General features: G+C 50.5%; 2 protein-coding genes across 2 annotated transcripts in view; one reads left to right on the top strand and one right to left on the bottom strand.

Moving 5' to 3' along the window:
• R3HCC1 (R3H domain and coiled-coil containing 1) overlaps positions 1 to 6772 on the top strand; it is an 8173-nt gene extending 1401 nt beyond the window's left edge. The window contains exons 2-7 of the mRNA XM_010007168.1: positions 29 to 166; positions 800 to 1997; positions 2224 to 2396; positions 3604 to 3674; positions 4405 to 4500; positions 6624 to 6772. Coding sequence (XP_010005470.1) covers positions 29 to 166; positions 800 to 1997; positions 2224 to 2396; positions 3604 to 3674; positions 4405 to 4500; positions 6624 to 6772 — 1825 coding nt within the window. The remainder of the gene's footprint in view (positions 1 to 28; positions 167 to 799; positions 1998 to 2223; positions 2397 to 3603; positions 3675 to 4404; positions 4501 to 6623) is intronic.
• A 2342-nt stretch (positions 6773 to 9114) lies between these two features.
• LOXL2 (lysyl oxidase-like 2) overlaps positions 9115 to 16940 on the bottom strand; it is a 49647-nt gene continuing 41821 nt past the window's right edge. The window contains 6 exon segments of the mRNA XM_010007161.1: positions 9115 to 9260; positions 10331 to 10442; positions 12158 to 12294; positions 12748 to 12863; positions 16203 to 16229; positions 16231 to 16444. Of these exon segments, the coding sequence (XP_010005463.1) occupies positions 9181 to 9260; positions 10331 to 10442; positions 12158 to 12294; positions 12748 to 12863; positions 16203 to 16229; positions 16231 to 16444 (686 nt within the window). The 3' untranslated portion in view covers positions 9115 to 9180.

Here is a 16940-nt window from a genome sequence, read left to right as displayed (position 1 = left end):
TGATGCTCTGGCCTCCCTTTCTTTCCAGCCTGCTCCTGTTCCCCCCCCTCTCCAGTCGCCTCAGGTACTTGATCCATCGGACCGTGGACAATGTGGATTTGTTGAGCAGCTTTTCAGTGGGAGAAGGATGGAGGAGGAGGACAGTCATCTGTCACTCAGCTGTAAGGTGTGGTGTGCTTCCTACATGGCATGGTTCTTCTTCTTCCATGGCTGGGGGCTGTTGGTTCCCACTTATGAGCATGAAAGTGGTGTGGTGCTTCTCCTCAAAGAGGAGGGTGGCTCTTATGGAATAGTTTGGGTTGGAAGGGACCTGAAAGATCACCCAGATCCAACCCCCTGCATGGGCAGGGACACCTCCCACCAGCCCAGGCTGCTCCAAGCCCCATCCAACCTGCCCTTCAACACCCCCAGGGATGGGGCAGCCACAGCTTCCCTGGGCAACCTGGGCCAGGCTCTCACCACCCTCACACCCAAGAATTCCCTCCTCATCTCCAACCTCAATCTCCCTCTTCCAGTTTCAATCCATTCCCCCTTGTCCTCTCCCTCCCTGCCCTTGTCCCAAGTCCCTCCCCAGCTTTCCTGGAGCCCCTTCAGGCACTGGAAGCTGCTCTAAGGTCTCCCTGGAGCCTTCTCTTCTCCGTGACATCTCGGTCATGAAGAAGGAAGAGGTTCTTTGTTGTGTTTTTTTTTTTTTGCTCCTATTTGTTGCCTTCCACATAGATTTGCTGCTTTTCTCTCTCTCTCTCTTTCACACATGTCACATCATTTGGCTTCCTCTGCTCCTCTCTCCTGATCCCAGGCTTCCCAGTGAGACCAATGACCAGAAACCCAGCACCAACCCCCCGAGCAGACCCCCGAGGGCCGCGCAGCCCTGGGGCCGGGGCGGGCGGCTGCGACACGGTGGAGAGATGCATGGGGACAACTCCAGAGCCTGTGTGGGGTCTGGCAGGATCAAAAGGCCACCCTGGAAGAAACCAGACAAAGCCCTTTACGTCCCCAAGGCCATGAGGAAGAAAGGGGAGTGGGGCAAGTGGGACAGGCCGGGAGCAGCCAGCACTGATTCCGCTGGGAATGTGGCCCAAGAAGAAGAGATCTGCCCTGAAGTTTCAGTTGGGGACATCCAGGAGGAGCTGGGGAAGACAGAATCCAGCTCAGGTGGTCTCTCCTTGACCCTTGGCAAGCAGCAGGAACCTGGTGAAGAGTGTGTGTCAGGCCAAAAGAAGGATGGCACAAACAAGGAATGTCCTCCGTGCCCCACGGGTGTCCCATCCTTCGGGAATAGCGAGGGCATCTCTGGGCAGGAAAGTCAAGATAAAGACTGTTCAGATTCCCTTTCTTCTGTGCACAATAAAAAGGCCATGGAAGCAGAAGAGCAAGACCAGAGCTGTGACAATGGTGTCACACCAGAAGGCAGCAAAATCCTGTGCCAAGTGCAAGCTGAAGACCAAAGCAGGCGGGATGTGGAGTGTGGCAAAAATCCCTCCCTGTCAGACAGAAGCAGCAGCAGCTGCTGCACAGCCCTGGCTGCAGCAGAGTCCAGCATGACGTGCCTGGTGCTGGAAAACCAAGATAAGAGCAGAGCTGCTGCCAGGAGCCTGGAGAGTGGTGGGGACGTGTCACTGCCTGAAGAACAGGGCAAGGACTTTGCCAACGGCGGCGCGGTGGAGGAAGGCGAGAGTTCCTCCCCGTTGGAAAGCCAAGATCAAGAGTGTCCCAGTGTTGCCCAGGTGGAGCCTGCTCAGGACCCCTCAGAAGGGCAGAATGAACCTCTGGCTGTACCTGAGCTGGTCGGTGGTGCCAACCCCTGTGCTCCTGAGGAGTCCTGGGTGGATGGTCCCAGCAGGAAGGTCCCCGGAGCAGAGGAGGAAAAGGAGCAGCCAGGTTTGGCTGATGCACCGTGGCCTGAGCTCTCCAGGGAGGACAGCATGGCTGCCCGTGGGCAGGGAGGCCTGGAGGAGGAGGAGGTGGAGGACTGCACCCCAGAGCTCCTGGCAGAGGTAGTGTTTTCCCACAGCTATTGCCACGGGGAGCAACTTTGAGGAAAAAAAGAGGGTGGCTCAGGACGTGGCATCAACCCGTGGGAGGAGAGTCCCTGCCCCAGGCTGAATGTGGCCACAGAAATGGTTTGCAGAGGCCAAGGTGGGGCTTTGGGGGATCATTTTAGGAAGTGAAATCTTGTCTGGCTCATCTTTTTTCATCTTTTGTTGTTGTTACTCTCCTCAGATTGTGGGTCATTTAACAGTGAAGGACATCAACATTGAGAGGATCAGTGTTGATTATTCCAGCTACGGAGACGCTCAGCTCAGCGAGGGGGATTTTGGCCACGTCACTGAGATCTATGACTTCTCCCCAGCAGTGAAAACAGAACACCTGCTGGAAGTGTTCTCAGATTTCCAGTGAGTACCTCAGAGAGCCTGAGCACATCAAGGCCATGAGCAGCAGCCAGACCTGAACACACCACAGGATCTGATGTGTTTCTGAATTTCAGTTCCAACCTTCCTGCTCAGTCTTTCTGAACCTTCAAGGGGACTTTGCTGCAGTTGATACATAATTTAAAACACAACCAGGTTCTCCAGGGCTCTTGTCACACACAGTTCCCTACATGCAGGTTTATTCCTGCTACTCTGGCTTGAGGGAGAGTCTTGGAGCTTCTTTGTAATTGGTCCCAGGGCTGGAGTGAAATGCTGTGCTAAGTCTTTGCAAGGAAAAGGGCTCAATCCTGCTGTTGGAGATAAGATTTCTGGTGGAATTCTGGGGAATGGAGTAACACAGGATCAGCAGCAGGATCAGAACAAAGTTCAGCCCCATATTAGTGATGAAAGTGCTCAAGTGTATCACCTGCAGGCACCTCTCCCTTTGTTCCACCACCCTCTTGCTACACCTGCTAGCTGAGATGGGAACATTCACCTCTGTGGATCCTCAAACCCCATTCTTCACATTTTAAATAAGCCACTGTCTGGTGTCTGAGTTTCATGTATTTTTTCCACTCACTGGGAGAGAGAAACTGAGCTGGAAAGGGATGGATCTAATCTGAGCAGTCGATTTTATTGGTATTTCCTGTGCTGCAGGAACAGCTTTGAACTCCCTGCTCCCCAGTTACCATTTTCCACTGGCACTTTATTAGATTGTCACCTCAGCCTCTTCTCCCTCTGCTTTATAAAACCACTTCTATAAATCCCCTGCTTTCTGTTGGGCATGTCTGAGCTGAAGGGTGGTGTTTGGAAAGCACCACCTGAGTGACAAGGTGTATTTTTGTGCCACAAAGACACAAACCACTCTCTTGACAGGCCCTGAAATGAAGGTTCATTTTGGCCAAGGGTTGTTTTTTTAAAAGAAAAGGAGAGCTCCTGGGGGCAGCTGGTGGGATAATTGCAGATTGTTGCCTTGAAAGGAGCACATCTTGTGTTCTGTTCCTTCCTTTCCTTCTCTTTCCCCTCATGTAACCACCGGTTTAATCCTTTGAAATGCAGCAACTGGCTACATAAAAACCCCAAAGTGCTCCTGGGAACTCGAGGTGGCTGATGGGTTTGTTCTGTGGGGTTTGTTTTGTTGCCTTTTCAGTTTCTTAGTAATGAATATTCACCTTTTGTCTTCCATTTGCAGTGAGGGTGGTTTCAAAATCCAGTGGGTGGACGATACACACGCCCTGGGAATCTTCTCCAGCCCCTCTGCAGGTAGGATGACTCCACTTGGGCTTGGGGTAGATGATCTTCAGAGCTTCTTTCCAACCCTGAGGACTCTGTGACACCTTTGGTGGCTGATGGAGGGTCCTGTGGAGCTGCTGGGGTCAGTCCTGCACTCAGGCCAAGCTGTGGCCACAGGAGGTTGTGTTCAGCTTGACTTTCCTCCTTCACACTTCAAGCTTGAAAAGCTTTTGAGGCTTGAGAAGCTGGAACTGCTGTGGTGATGTGTGGAAACTCCTGTGCAGGAGCAGCAGATTTTTAATTAGCTTGGATCATCACCAGGGGCACCTTTTGTTTCCTGAGCCACTCGTGGGGCATTTTCTAGAAACTCCCAGGTTTTTTTTATTCTTGGTTGGAGAATTCCTGGAAGGGCACAGGAGCCTCCTGGTGTCTAGTGGCACGTGGGGAAGACACCTCCTGGCAAACTGGCTTGGGAACAAAGGCCATCCCAGGGGGAGTTTCCATCCAGCACTGTCTGTAGTCCCTTTTTCCCTTGGGATTCAGTCTTAAAATGACCGAGTTGGTTTTTAAAACAACTTTATATTTTCCTGGGCCTTCTTCTTGGGTGAGGAACAACCTGAGGTGAGCAGAACCCAGCTGGTTGAGCTCAAATCCTGAACTGTTGAAGGTGACATGAAGCAGAATTGATAACACTGTGATTTTTTTACTCTTAAACCCACCAAAATTCAGGCTGCTCATTCCAACTCTTTGTTCTTTCAAGCCTCCCAAGCCCTGGGCAGACGTTACCCCTCCTTAAAGATCCGACCACTGATCCATGCCACAAAGCAGTCCAAGGTCAAGGCCCTTCAGAGACCAAGTAAGACAATCTGGGAGCTTTTTCATTATTATTACTAAGCTTTTATCTTTGTTTACCAGTCTTTTGTAGCCTGAGTGGTCACTTGGGCAAGTTAAATACACATTAAGGACCAATATTTGGGGTTTTTTATCTGTTATGATGTATAAATACACACATGTACCTATAAAATACACAGAATATGTTGATATATTTATTTCTCTTGGCATTGCAGGGCAGTGAGCAGTTTGTAAAGCCTTTCATACAGTCCCCCAGCTGCATTTTTTCACAGTCTTTTCAGCCAATTTGTGTCATCATTTCAATTCCTGAGTCAGTGCTGCTGATTTATGCCTTTTTGCAGCAGGTGTGAGGGGCTGGAAAAGGTGAATCTGGTGATAAAAAATAGGATTCTATCATATATCACTTAGAGTTGGTACCTGTGTTTAAGTTTTTCAGTCACTTTCTCCCTTCTACATGAGGAATGAATGATAAAAACATCAAATGTTGTTGCTTTTTGTTGACTTTGCAGCTTCTAAGTCTGGCTGGGTCTGTCTGGAGTGATTTCAAGTTTCTCTGCAGATAATACCAGATAATAAAGCTAATAAATAATACAGAGACCAGCAGGTACAGGTCAGAGATGAACCAGCACCCACAGCTGTTACATTTTGTGGTTGGCACAGTTTTATTCAGGGTCAGGTGAAGGAAAAACAACTAGTGAAGCTTTAGCCATGAAGATTGTTTGATTTCTTTTTATTGCCTTTGAAAATCATCTTGTGATCAGTTACACTTGCCACAGCAAAGAAGTGCCAGGAATTTGGTAGCAGTAGAGACTTGGCTGCAGGTACAACCAGGTGGGTGCTCCCAGGGTACATTGCACTTGGAATCCATTTGATTTACAGGTTTGCAAGGGACACTGTCACAGGGAGAAGCTCCTGAGGGGTTTAAGGCTTTGGAATTTCAATGAAAACGGCAAAGAATTGGATTTGCTTTTACACTCTTCCCCTTCATCTCTTTTTCATTTCACACTCCCTGGTTCTTGGTGCTGAATCAGGTGATCAGCTCCTCCTGGGGAGCCTGATATTTATATATACTCTGTAAACAACAACATTTAATTACCATTTGGCTTCTAAACACAAATCTGCATCTTAATTAGCTGACAGTGTCTCTTTTGGGTTTTTTTTCTGAGCTGTCTCAAGGAAGAGGGGCAGGTTTATCCCCCAAGCTGTGGGTGCTTTGCCCCTTTTTAAAGCTGCTGCTGAACTGCCTTGATGAACAGACCTTAGGAACAACAGCAAACAAAGCCCCCATTGCCAACTGGATCATCCATTTGCCATCAGGTGCTGATTAATCATTAGCTAATTGCCAACTCCAGCCTAGTCTGGGCTTGGGCAAGTTTTGATCCAGCCATTTCTTTGAAGATGAAACTGGAGCAAGCCAGGTGAGCACCAGGACATGGAGGTCACTGGCCAAAGGGCTTTCCCAAAGCAGCTTTTTTTTTCCAGAAATGCAGGTTTTCCTGTTTTCTAAGGGTTTAGAGTGGGGGGTTTGATGAGTCTGAATTGAGATCAGACTTTGCTGTGCATGGGTCAGAGGGTGGGGCTGTGTTGCCTTCATTTTGTTCTCAGAGATGGGCCTTGCTGACTTTAGCCAGGAATGATGAGGAAGCTGCTCCTGAAAGCCAAGGGGGAACAGTTCTCTCCACCTCTGCAGAAAGGGCCTGGAGCTTCATCCCAGCCAAAGAGCTCTTGAACTGGAAAATCACAACCATGGGGATGGTTTGGGTTGGAAGGGACCTGAAAGCTCATCCAGATCCAACCCCCTGCATGGGCAGGGACACCTCCCACCAGCCCAGGCTGCTCCAAGCCCCATCCAACCTGCCCTTCAACACCCCCAGGGATGGGGCAGCCACAGCTTCCCTGGGCAACCTGGGCCAGGCTCTCACCACCCTCACACCCAAGAATTCCCTCCTCATGTCTAAAAGCAAAACCAATTCACTGGGCAGGGCTGGAATGATTTGCTCGTGGGCTCCTTCTGTAAAACAAATAAGGACCAAGACACCAGGCTGTGCTTCTTCAATTTAGCCACAAGACTCCACCTGAACAAACACTAACTTGATTTTCCCCCCCCATTTATTTTTTTGAACCTAGAACTCCTTCATCTTGCAAAAGAAAGACCCCAGACTGACACTGCAGTGGCCAAGAGGTTGGTGTCCCGGGCACTGGGGCTGAAGCACAAGCAGCAGGACAACTCATGTCCTGAGATGTTCCTACCAGAAAACCTGGACCAGGAGGAATAAACCCAATTCAAATGTCTAGATGAGCATGGCTGTGCTATGAAGCTGCATGCAGAACAGTGAGTTGCCACCAGGATGTTCTCTTCTGGGTTAACAGTTGATTTTCTTTCTGGAATGTTGGTTGTTTAGGGAGATCTTGAGCTCAAGAGCCAAGGCCTGGGAGGTCTCTTGGCTCTTCATCCCAGAGAGGATCTTGCCCTGCTCTGTTCCTGGGGCTGCTGAGAGAAAGAAGCCTGCTCTATAAATTAAAAATAAAGTACATTAGAATAAATTAATTGTGTCTTGTTGGCCAAAACTCATCTGTAAGCAAGAGCAGGAGTTAACAAAGAAATAAATCTGTTGAATGTTCATTTTGTTGTTCCTGTTATTGTTCAAATATCCCCCAAAACTGACAAGGATTTGAATGAGTTGCAGAGTTTTTCCTTCTTTCTGTGACTTGTCTTGTTGCAAGGAACCTTGTCACCTCCTGAGGAGGAAATGAAAACCCAAACTTGCCAGTTCTGAGCCTGGTGGTGTTAAAGAGAAGCTCCAAGACCCCCTGGGGCAGTTTCACCCCATCTCAGGCTCTGCTCTTCCTACCATAGAAGAAGCCTGCTCTATAAATTAAAAATAAAGTACATTAGAATAAATTAATTGTGTCTTGTTGGCCAAAACTCATCTGTAAGCAAGAGCAGGAGTTAACAAAGAAATAAATCTGTTGAATGTTCATTTTGTTGTTCCTGTTATTGTTCAAATATCCCCCAAAACTGACAAGGATTTGAATGAGTTGCAGAGTTTTTCCTTCTTTCTGTGACTTGTCTTGTTGCAAGGAACCTTGTCACCTCCTGAGGAGGAAATGAAAACCCAAACTTGCCAGTTCTGAGCCTGGTGGTGTTAAAGAGAAGCTCCAAGACCCCCTGGGGCAGTTTCACCCCATCTCAGGCTCTGCTCTTCCTACCATAGTTCAGCATCTTGAGAACAAAATGGAGTTGCCCCAGCTCCCAGCAGGCTGAAAACCTTCCCTAGATGCCACCATCTGGGCCCCTGGATAAATGACAGAGCTATGACAGGCATGAGCAAAGGACTTCTGCATTCCTGGAGCCTCACAACACCCCTGTGAGGTAGGTCATGGAGAGGACAAGTGAAATGGAACCAGTTTCAGTCCCCCTTGGGGGTTGAAATGGTCACTTCACTCCAGCTGCTTGTAGGAGCCTTCCATACAAACACAGAGGGAGAAGAAAAAAACAAACCAGGAATGGTGAACAAGGCCCTCCATATTCATGGAACAGAAATACACAACTGGCATCTAGAAGGTGGGTTTTCTGGGTCAACCATGTTTTATTCAAGTAGCTGTGTCTGAAAACGTGCAGCAATGTGTGTCCTCAGAGCCACCGAGGGGCACACATAGCACCATGATAACTGAGGGTAAAGAAAAGCCTTTTACAGACAAATTGGCACAGGTGGGTCTGTGGCAGCAGCCAGATCCCTGGGGATGAAAGCCACGAAGTTACCTCTTTGAGGTGCAGTGATGCCAAAATGCTACATGAATCCTTTCAAGAGGAGAGGGAATATCCAGCTGGGAAGGGAGCGTTTAGATTTGGGATCTGTTGGGTGAGCAGCTTCCCGGGGAGTGGAAATTCACAGCCCAGTGGACTCGGTATCAGGAGATCTGCAAAGATGGTAGGTGTCCTTCTAGGTAGGTGTTCTTCTAGATGTTCTTCTAGGTGTGACCAGGGAGTTGTAGCTCCACAGGGCCCTGATGCACCCAGAGAAAACAGTTCTGCTCTGCTCCCGAGCGCGCGTTGGGAGTTGACAAGAGTTTCACTGCAGGATTAAATGATGCTTTATGCTCTTCTACTCAGAAAAAGCTGCTCCAATTTGTGGTGTTTGGTTGGATTCTAGTTCCTTTCCTGCATTTCTTGGCTAAAATGGAGTCGTGAGATGGCAGCAGGGAGGATTGGCTGTGCTGGAGAAGCTGTGTCACCAACGGAGACGTTGGCATCAACGGTGCGTTCCAAGAGCTTGAAGATACCAAAGTTAATGCCTTGAAGGAATCAAAGCCTTGAAGGAAGTCAAGACAGATCTAGGTTGTTGGCAGCCAAACAAAGACTTGCTGCAGCCTGGACCTACACCTGGGACTATAGATGGTACTGGAAAGTGGAAGGAGGAACCTTTATGGAGAAGGTTGGAATGCTGAAGGAGCCAAGTAAGAGTTTCAGAGCCTGCTCCTGACTATCTCAAGTAGGAGGGGCTGGAGTTGAAAGCAACACACGTGGCCTGAGCACCTAAACTGGGAAGGAAGGCATCTTTAGACAATAATTTACCTTGCTAATATAGAGTTTTGATTGTTTGCTTGATTTTTCTTGCAGTGGTTGAGGGGAATCACCGAAGCAGGAACTTTGCTTCTTTAAATAGTGGGGTGGGAGGCTCTTCTATCGGGTGGACACCTTGTTATTTGTGAGTCCACTGAAGTGATCAAACTTCTGCTCTGTCTCCTCACTGAAAGAGCCACCTGGGGGGGTTCACAAAGAGCAGAGGGATGAGCAGGAGGCAGCAAAGGCAGCTTGAAACACAAGGCAGAGAACACGGCAGGTACCACCTCGTCCACACAAAGTGCTTTGGAAACAAAGGCTCAACACAAACACTAGAAGAGCAAAGATCTTCCTGGGTTAATGAACTGAAGCATTAAATCTTGCCAGAAAAGGACCAGCCAAGAGTCCTCCAGGAGTCATTTTCTGGATGGGAAAGACTAGAAACGACCCTCAGTTTCACTGCTAATTGTTGTGGCTTAAAAAAAAATGAGGTGATGACTGAGCAGGACCTGTGAAAAGGTCTCCTCCAGGCTGAGGGCAAGTGGGTCTGTTGACTCTAGTTGAGAAGCAATGGAAGCTTAAATACATTTATTTTTAAATACCACTCTTTTGAAGCTCAGCTGAAGGACCCATCCAACACTTAAGTGCCTGTTCAGCCCAGTGAAGTGGGTTTGGTTTTTCTCAACTAGGTCACCATCTGAAGTGTGACACACACGAGGATTTTCTTAAAAAAAACCAACAAATTAATGAGAAAAAAAGCAGCAGTTCTATGGATTATTTTTTCCTTTCCCCCAGGAAAAACACTCCTTGAAGGACTTCCAGCCACCTCTGGCAATTGTCTCCACCACTGGTGTTACTTGGAAGAGGCACTGGCTGTTAAATGATTTCCCTTGTTAAAACCAGTTTATCTTTCAAAGCCCCCAAATTAATTCCATTTTTAAATGCTCTTGACAGTTGAGTGTCCATGCATGTTGAAACTAGGTTGGCTTTGATCTTTCCAAGACCAAAAAACCATTCCAAATGCTGATGTTTTACAACTATTAAAGAAAATGTAGAGTTTCCCTTCCTGCTCCAAGGACAGTGGAACGTTTCTGGCTTGAACAGAGGGATCTTCTCCAGCTCTGCTTCACACCCCCTCCCCTCCTTGTTTGCTCTCCAAGAACAGAGAAGCTCTGGGGTCTGAAGAGCTCAGTCCCAGGTTGGTGGTAGAAGAAGCAGAAGAGAAAAGAAGCAGAGAGCAAAGGAGGGAGCAGGAACCTGCCCCTCTCACCTATGTGGCAGTTGTACATCCAGATGCGCTGCCCGTCGTACCGGCTCCTGCACTTCATCACGTTGTTGGAATAATCAGACTCAGCAACCTCATAGTTTGGGTTGATGACAACCTGGAGAAACACAACCTGGGAGTTATTTCAAGGTGGAAAGGCCAGGATCTATTTTTTTTTTTTTTTTATGACAGAAAAACCCCAACTTCTTTTGGGAGGGGACAGAAACTGCTTGATTAAAGCCAGCTGGATCACACCTTCCCCCACGCACCGAGATGAAGCCTCAACCACCTTCTCTAAATTTCTCTATATTTTCCAGGGTAACAGACAAAATATAATTCCTCTTCCCTCCTCTCCAGTTGAAGTGGCTGTTTTTAGACCCAACCCCCCCCCTCCCTTGCCCCAAGCAGACTGTAGGAACGTGCCAACCCCAGAGCAGACCTGTTTCATCCCCACCTGGAGCAGGTATTGATTACAAACTGCTCCCACGCCTGGTCCAGGACAGCAGTGGGATGCTGTGCACATGGATAACAACGTGGTCATAATCCCTGTGGGATCTGCATGGGGGTTGTGTGGGACTTGTGTCAGTGTTAGCTGGATGAGGAGCTCTTAAGGTATCTCCAAGTTGTGGTTTTCACTTGGGAGGTACAAGATCTGGGACCACTTTGTTGCCCCGTTGGGTAATTCAGCTATCCTGGGAACACCACCTCTTTGTAGGAGACATGCAAAGAAACCAGTTAATGACATTCCTGACACCCCAGATGGGTAAGGCAAAAGCCAGAGCTCTCCAACCCTCTGCTCCTGCCTTACCTGGAAGAGATAATCCCCTGGTGGGACATCAGTGATGTCGATCCACTGGCAGTCGATGTCGTGCCGATAGACATCCCAGCATCCCACTGTGATCCCTTGCTCTCCAAAATTGGCACATTCGTACTGTTTTTGGACATCTGAGGGGGAAGAGGGAGGGGTGAGGGTCACAGCAAGTCAGGCTGGACACTCGGAGGAAGGGCTGGTTGTTCTCCAGCTCCCACGAGCAGCGACAAGCTCCAAGCTCAAGGTTCTGGAGGAGGTTTCATCCAAGAGCGTCTCACTCAACGTCAAACTGCTCAGGAGGAGCTGCCACCTCCCACCCCTCAGCACCCACAGGCACTTCTGGGCGTTTCTCACCTCCCAGGAACCAGAAAGGCCAGGATCTATTTTTTTTTTTTTTTTATGACAGAAAAACCCCAACTTCTTTTGGGAGGGGACAGAAACTGCTTGATTAAAGCCAGCTGGATCACACCTTCCCCCACGCACCGAGATGAAGCCTCAACCACCTTCTCTAAATTTCTCTATATTTTCCAGGGTAACAGACAAAATATAATTCCTCTTCCCTCCTCTCCAGTTGAAGTGGCTGTTTTTAGACCCAACCCCCCCCCTCCCTTGCACCAAGCAGACTGTAAGAACGTGCCAACCCCAGAGCAGACCTGTTTCATCCCCACCTGGAGCAGGTATTGATTACAAACTGCTCCCACGCCTGGTCCAGGACAGCAGTGGGATGCTGTGCACATGGATAACAACGTGGTCATAATCCCTGTGGGATCTGCATGGGGGTTGTGTGGGACTTGTGTCAGTGTTAGCTGGATGAGGAGCTCTTAAGGTATCTCCAAGTTGTGGTTTTCACTTGGGAGGTACAAGATCTGGGACCACTTTGTTGCCCCGTTGGGTAATTCAGCTATCCTGGGAACACCACCTCTTTGTAGGAGACATGCAAAGAAACCAGTTAATGACATTCCTGACACCCCAGATGGGTAAGGCAAAAGCCAGAGCTCTCCAACCCTCTGCTCCTGCCTTACCTGGAAGAGATAATCCCCTGGTGGGACATCAGTGATGTCGATCCACTGGCAGTCGATGTCGTGCCGATAGACATCCCAGCATCCCACTGTGATCCCTTGCTCTCCAAAATTGGCACATTCGTACTGTTTTTGGACATCTGAGGGGGAAGAGGGAGGGGTGAGGGTCACAGCAAGTCAGGCTGGACACTCGGAGGAAGGGCTGGTTGTTCTCCAGCTCCCACGAGCAGCGACAAGCTCCAAGCTCAAGGTTCTGGAGGAGGTTTCATCCAAGAGCGTCTCGCTCAACGTCGACCTGCTCAGGAGGAGCTGCCACCTCCCTCCCCTCAGCACCCACAGGCACTTCTGGGCGTTTCTCACCTCCCAGGAACCAGAAAATGCACACGTAGGTTTCCAGAGCAGCTCAGAGTAAGATGCTGGGAGCTGAGCACCTCCACAGATGAGGCTTTGGGGGGTTTCTCTTTGACCTGCAGAGACCTCTCCATGCAGGTGCCACCTCAGGACTTGGCTCCTGCCAGGTCCCCTGGGAAGCCAATCACACCTGTGTGGGGACAGCAACAAATTCCCAGCACAAGGGGCTGTGGCCAACACACCTGGTTCACATTCTGTGTCTTCCAGGCAGAAGCTGGCTTTGTGTCCTTCAGCCACCTTGGTCCCATTGAGGTTCAGGAGATCATAGTGGGTAAAAACCTCCATGCTGTGGTAATGCCTGCAAGGCACAGAGAGGGAGGATTATCTCCAGGGAACACACACAACCTTTTAATTACCACTCTCAAGGGTTGCCCAGGCAGGGATGGTCCAGTGGCCACAATGACCTGGAGGCAAGGAGCCCAGATTCAACTTTGTGCCACCCCTCAGGGCAGGCTGAACACCCCAACTCTCCCAGCCTGGTTCCAGAGCTGCTCCAGCCCTCCCAGCATCTCCATGCCCTCCTCTGCACTCTCTCCAGGAACTCCATGGCCTTCTGATCTTGGAGGCTCCAGAACTGACCCCAGCCCTGCAGGGGGGTCTCAAGAGAGCCCAGTAAAGGGGGAGAATCCCCCTTTGGTGGCCTGTAATTTACCAGATCATGAGATATTCCACCTTCTGCCTAAGAAAGTGCTGCAACCAGAGCTGGTTGCACCCAAAGCAGCAACCTGGGGGTGCTTCTGCTTTTTATTTAATCTCAATTTATTGGCAGAAAACTTCACAGCAGATGGGGTGTTCAGCCTGGAGAAGAGAAGGCTCCAGGGAGACCTTAGAGCAGCTTCCAGTGCCTGAAGGGGCTCCAGGAAAGCTGGGGAGGGACTTGGGACAAGGGCAGGGAGGGAGAGGACAAGGGGGGATGGATGAAAAGTGGGAGAGGGAGATGGAGGTTGGAGATGAGGAGGGAATTCTTGGGTGTGAGGGTGGTGAGAGCCTGGCCCAGGTTGCCCAGGGAAGCTGTGGCTGCCCCATCCCTGGGGGTGTTGAAGGGCAGGTTGGATGGGGCTTGGAGCAGCCTGGGCTGGTGGGAGGTGTCCCTGCCCATGCAGGGGGTTAGAGCTGGATGAGCTTTCAGCTGCTTTCCCACCCAAATCATGCTATGATTCCAGGATTTTCTGTCCATGCTGCTGGTTCAGCAAAAACTGCATCCTGTGCTTCAGCCCAGTTCAAGTCCAGAGGACTTGGAGAGCAGGAAGCAGTTGGAAGCACTTGAGTCAAACACTTGTGTGCTCCACGTGGTCATGGCTGGGCACGTAAACACTGAGGGAACAGACTGAACTGGATCCCAGCCTTGGAACTGGGAGCAATCCCACAGCTCCAGCAGGTGGCAGGGAACAGGGGAGCACCCAGGAGTCCTCAAATCCCTGTGTTCTGCCCCAGCCTGGGATCACTGAGCTGAGAGCCACCAGGACCTGCCTGTGGAGCTCAGCTGAGAGGGGTGAGGGAACCACACACACAGGCTCCCACTCACCCTCCAGTGCCCCCCAGTTGGGATGCAAAAAATACCCACAAAATGCAGAAATCCTCTCCCTTCCAGCTGTTAAAACAATCATGGCTTAAAAACTTCCTCATTGCCCCATCACATGGATTTACAGCTGAAGGAAGAGCAAGGACAGAAGGGGGGGGAGGAATTTTTCCCTCTGAAGAGTGTTTTTCCTCTTCCCTCTTCCTGCCTTTCCCTCAACCACCACCAATCAAACCACCACCTGCCAGAAGTTCAGCCCTTGGCACTCCCTGCTGCAGGTTTTGCCCCATTTCTGTTCTGCTTCCACATCAAAAAGGCAGTGAGGAGGGAAGAGGCCTAAGCTCTGGGCTTGGAACTTCTCTCATCTGGCTGAGAAAAGTTGGAGGTTCTCAAGTCTGACTCAGTTCCTGAAATATTTCTGAGTCACTCCAAGAGGTGTTTACATTCTGGTGGTTTTTTACAGGCTGGAAAGACTGAACAGGAATTGAGTTCATCCTCCTGTCTATAAACAGAAACCAGTTTCAAGCACCCAGATGGTTCTGAGTCTCCTTCTTGGGTCTCCTTCCTGATCCTCAGCCCAGGAGCTCCAGGTGTCACCTTCAACCAGCCTGTTGGGTTTGACAATTCACTGCCCTCCTGCTTCTCTTGGGCTGAAACCATCAGCTGCCCCCTGAGGAAAGGATGCATTTATGTGGGGCAATTTACTGTTGGTCAAAAAGAAGCACCAACCAAAGCCCCACAAGTGCCCACAGCCCCAGGAGGATTGAGGTGCCTTGAAAAAGATGCAGAACTGTGAGGAGTTCTTGAGTCCTTTCCCAGGTGAGGGAGCTGAGGTGACTGCACCTCCCTACACACTGTGGGTACATAGGATGGGTTGGGTGGGAAGGGACCTGAAAGCTCATCCAGCTCCAACCCCCTGCATGGGCAGGGACACCTCCCACCAGCCCAGGCTGCTCCAAGCCCCATCCAACCTGCCCTTCAACACCCCCAGGGATGGGGCAGCCACAGCTTCCCTGGGCAACCTGGGCCAGGCTCTCACCACCCTCACACCAAAGAATTCCCTCCTCATCTCCAACCTAAATCTCCCCTGCCCTAGTTTAGGGCCATTAGACTAGATTTTCCAGATTCAGACAGGCAAGTGTCTTGGTTTGGACAGGACAAGAGGAAATGGGCTCAAGTTGCCCCAGGGGAGGTTTAGATTGGAGAAACTCCTTCACTGAAAGGGTGATCAAACACTGAACAGGCTGCCCAGGGAGGTGGTTGAATCCCCATTCCTGGAGGTGTTCAGAAGGCACGTGGATGTGGTGCTGAGGGACATGGTTTAAGCACTTGGTAGAGTTTGGTTAATGGTTGGTAGAGTTGGGTTGTGGTGGTTAGAGTTGGGTTGTGGTGAGTAGAGTTGGGTTGTGGTGGGTAGAGTTGGGTTGTGGTGGGTAGAGTTGGTTTAATGGTGGGTAGAGTTGGGTTGTGGTGGGACATTTTGACTTTACTATAGTCTTAAGGACATGCACCAACGAGTCAGGGAAAGGTATGTCTGCTTCTAAGTTCTAAGAGAACTGCAGGTTAAGTCCCAGTTCAACCGAATACTTAAGGATTTGTTTATCTTCAAGCATGTCAAGGTCTGTAGAATACATGCCTTGTCTTAATGAGGGAAAAGTTTAAATTTTGCCCTCAAAGTTGCAGTTTTATTACAAAGTTAGTGAATAAAATACCTCTTTGCTATCTTTGAAAGTTAAACGTAAAATTGTGTATCAAAGATGCCAAGACTTTATTCCAGGGGTGAATGTAAGAGTTGGGTTGTGGTGGGTAGAGTTGGGTTGTGGTTGAACTCAATGATCTTAAAGGTCTTCTCCAACCAGAACCATTCTGTGATTCGATGAATCTGTGCTATTAGGAGGAATCTCTTCACCCAAAGGCAGCTCAGACCCTGGCACAGGCGGGGTCACCACCCCTGGAAGGGCTCAAGAAACCTGCCCACGTGGCACCTCCCAGGGAGCAGGGGGGGTGGACGCCGGGGCCGCGGCTTTGCGTGGGGTGGCTTTGTGGGTGGAAAACAGGGCTCGGGGACCTCCGAGGGGTCTCCTCCAGGAGTGTGGGTCCCCTGGGGGTGTCACCCACCTGGGGCAGTCGGGCCAGACCCCGGCGGCGGCGGTTGCGGGGCGGGAAGTCGGACTGGCCGTTGTTGTGGATCTGGGAGGAGAAGCGGAGGAGGCGGCGGTAGCCCGAGGTCAGGGAGGTGTTGGTGGCAGAGCTGGCCAAGCAGTTCTCCTCCAGGGCACACTGCAGCATGAACATGGGCCGGTCCTCCAGGTAGGCTGTCTGCTCCACCAGCTCCGCGTTCAGCACCAGGTCGGGGGCAGCTGGGAGGGAAGGTTTGGGGTGAGCTGAGGGGTGGGTTAAACCCCCTTCTCTGAGGGGCAGGGAGGTTCTGGTGCTCCTCTGACCTGGGGAGATCCCACCTGGGGAGATCCCACCTGGGGAGATCCCATTTGGGGAGATCCCATCTGTGGAGATCCCACCTGGGGAGAGTGTGTGGAGAAGAGCGTGGCCGGGTGGTCAAGGAGGTTCTTTTTGTCCCCCTCTGTCCTGCCCTGATGAAGCCTCATCTGGGAAAGTGGGTCTAGTTCTGGGTTCCTCAAGGCCAAGGAGCTGCTGGAGAGAGTCCAGCCCAGGGACACTGAGATGCCCAGGGGCTGGAGCATCTGGCTGTGAGGAAAGTCTGGGAGAGCTGGGGCTGCTCAGCTGGAGAAGAGGAGCCTGAGGGGGGATCTCCTCAGTGCTGATCAATATCTCCAGGGGGTGGCAGGAGGGGGGACCAGACTCTGCTCAGGGGTGTCCAGGGCCAGGACAAGGGGC

The sequence above is a fragment of the Chaetura pelagica genome, unplaced genomic scaffold, assembly GCF_000747805.2.
Source record: "Chaetura pelagica isolate M959 unplaced genomic scaffold, ChaPel_1.0 scaffold731, whole genome shotgun sequence".
Classification (NCBI taxonomy): domain Eukaryota; kingdom Metazoa; phylum Chordata; class Aves; order Apodiformes; family Apodidae; genus Chaetura; species Chaetura pelagica.
Note: the sequence above shows the minus strand (reverse complement) of the source record. Positions and strands in the feature narration are given on the sequence as shown.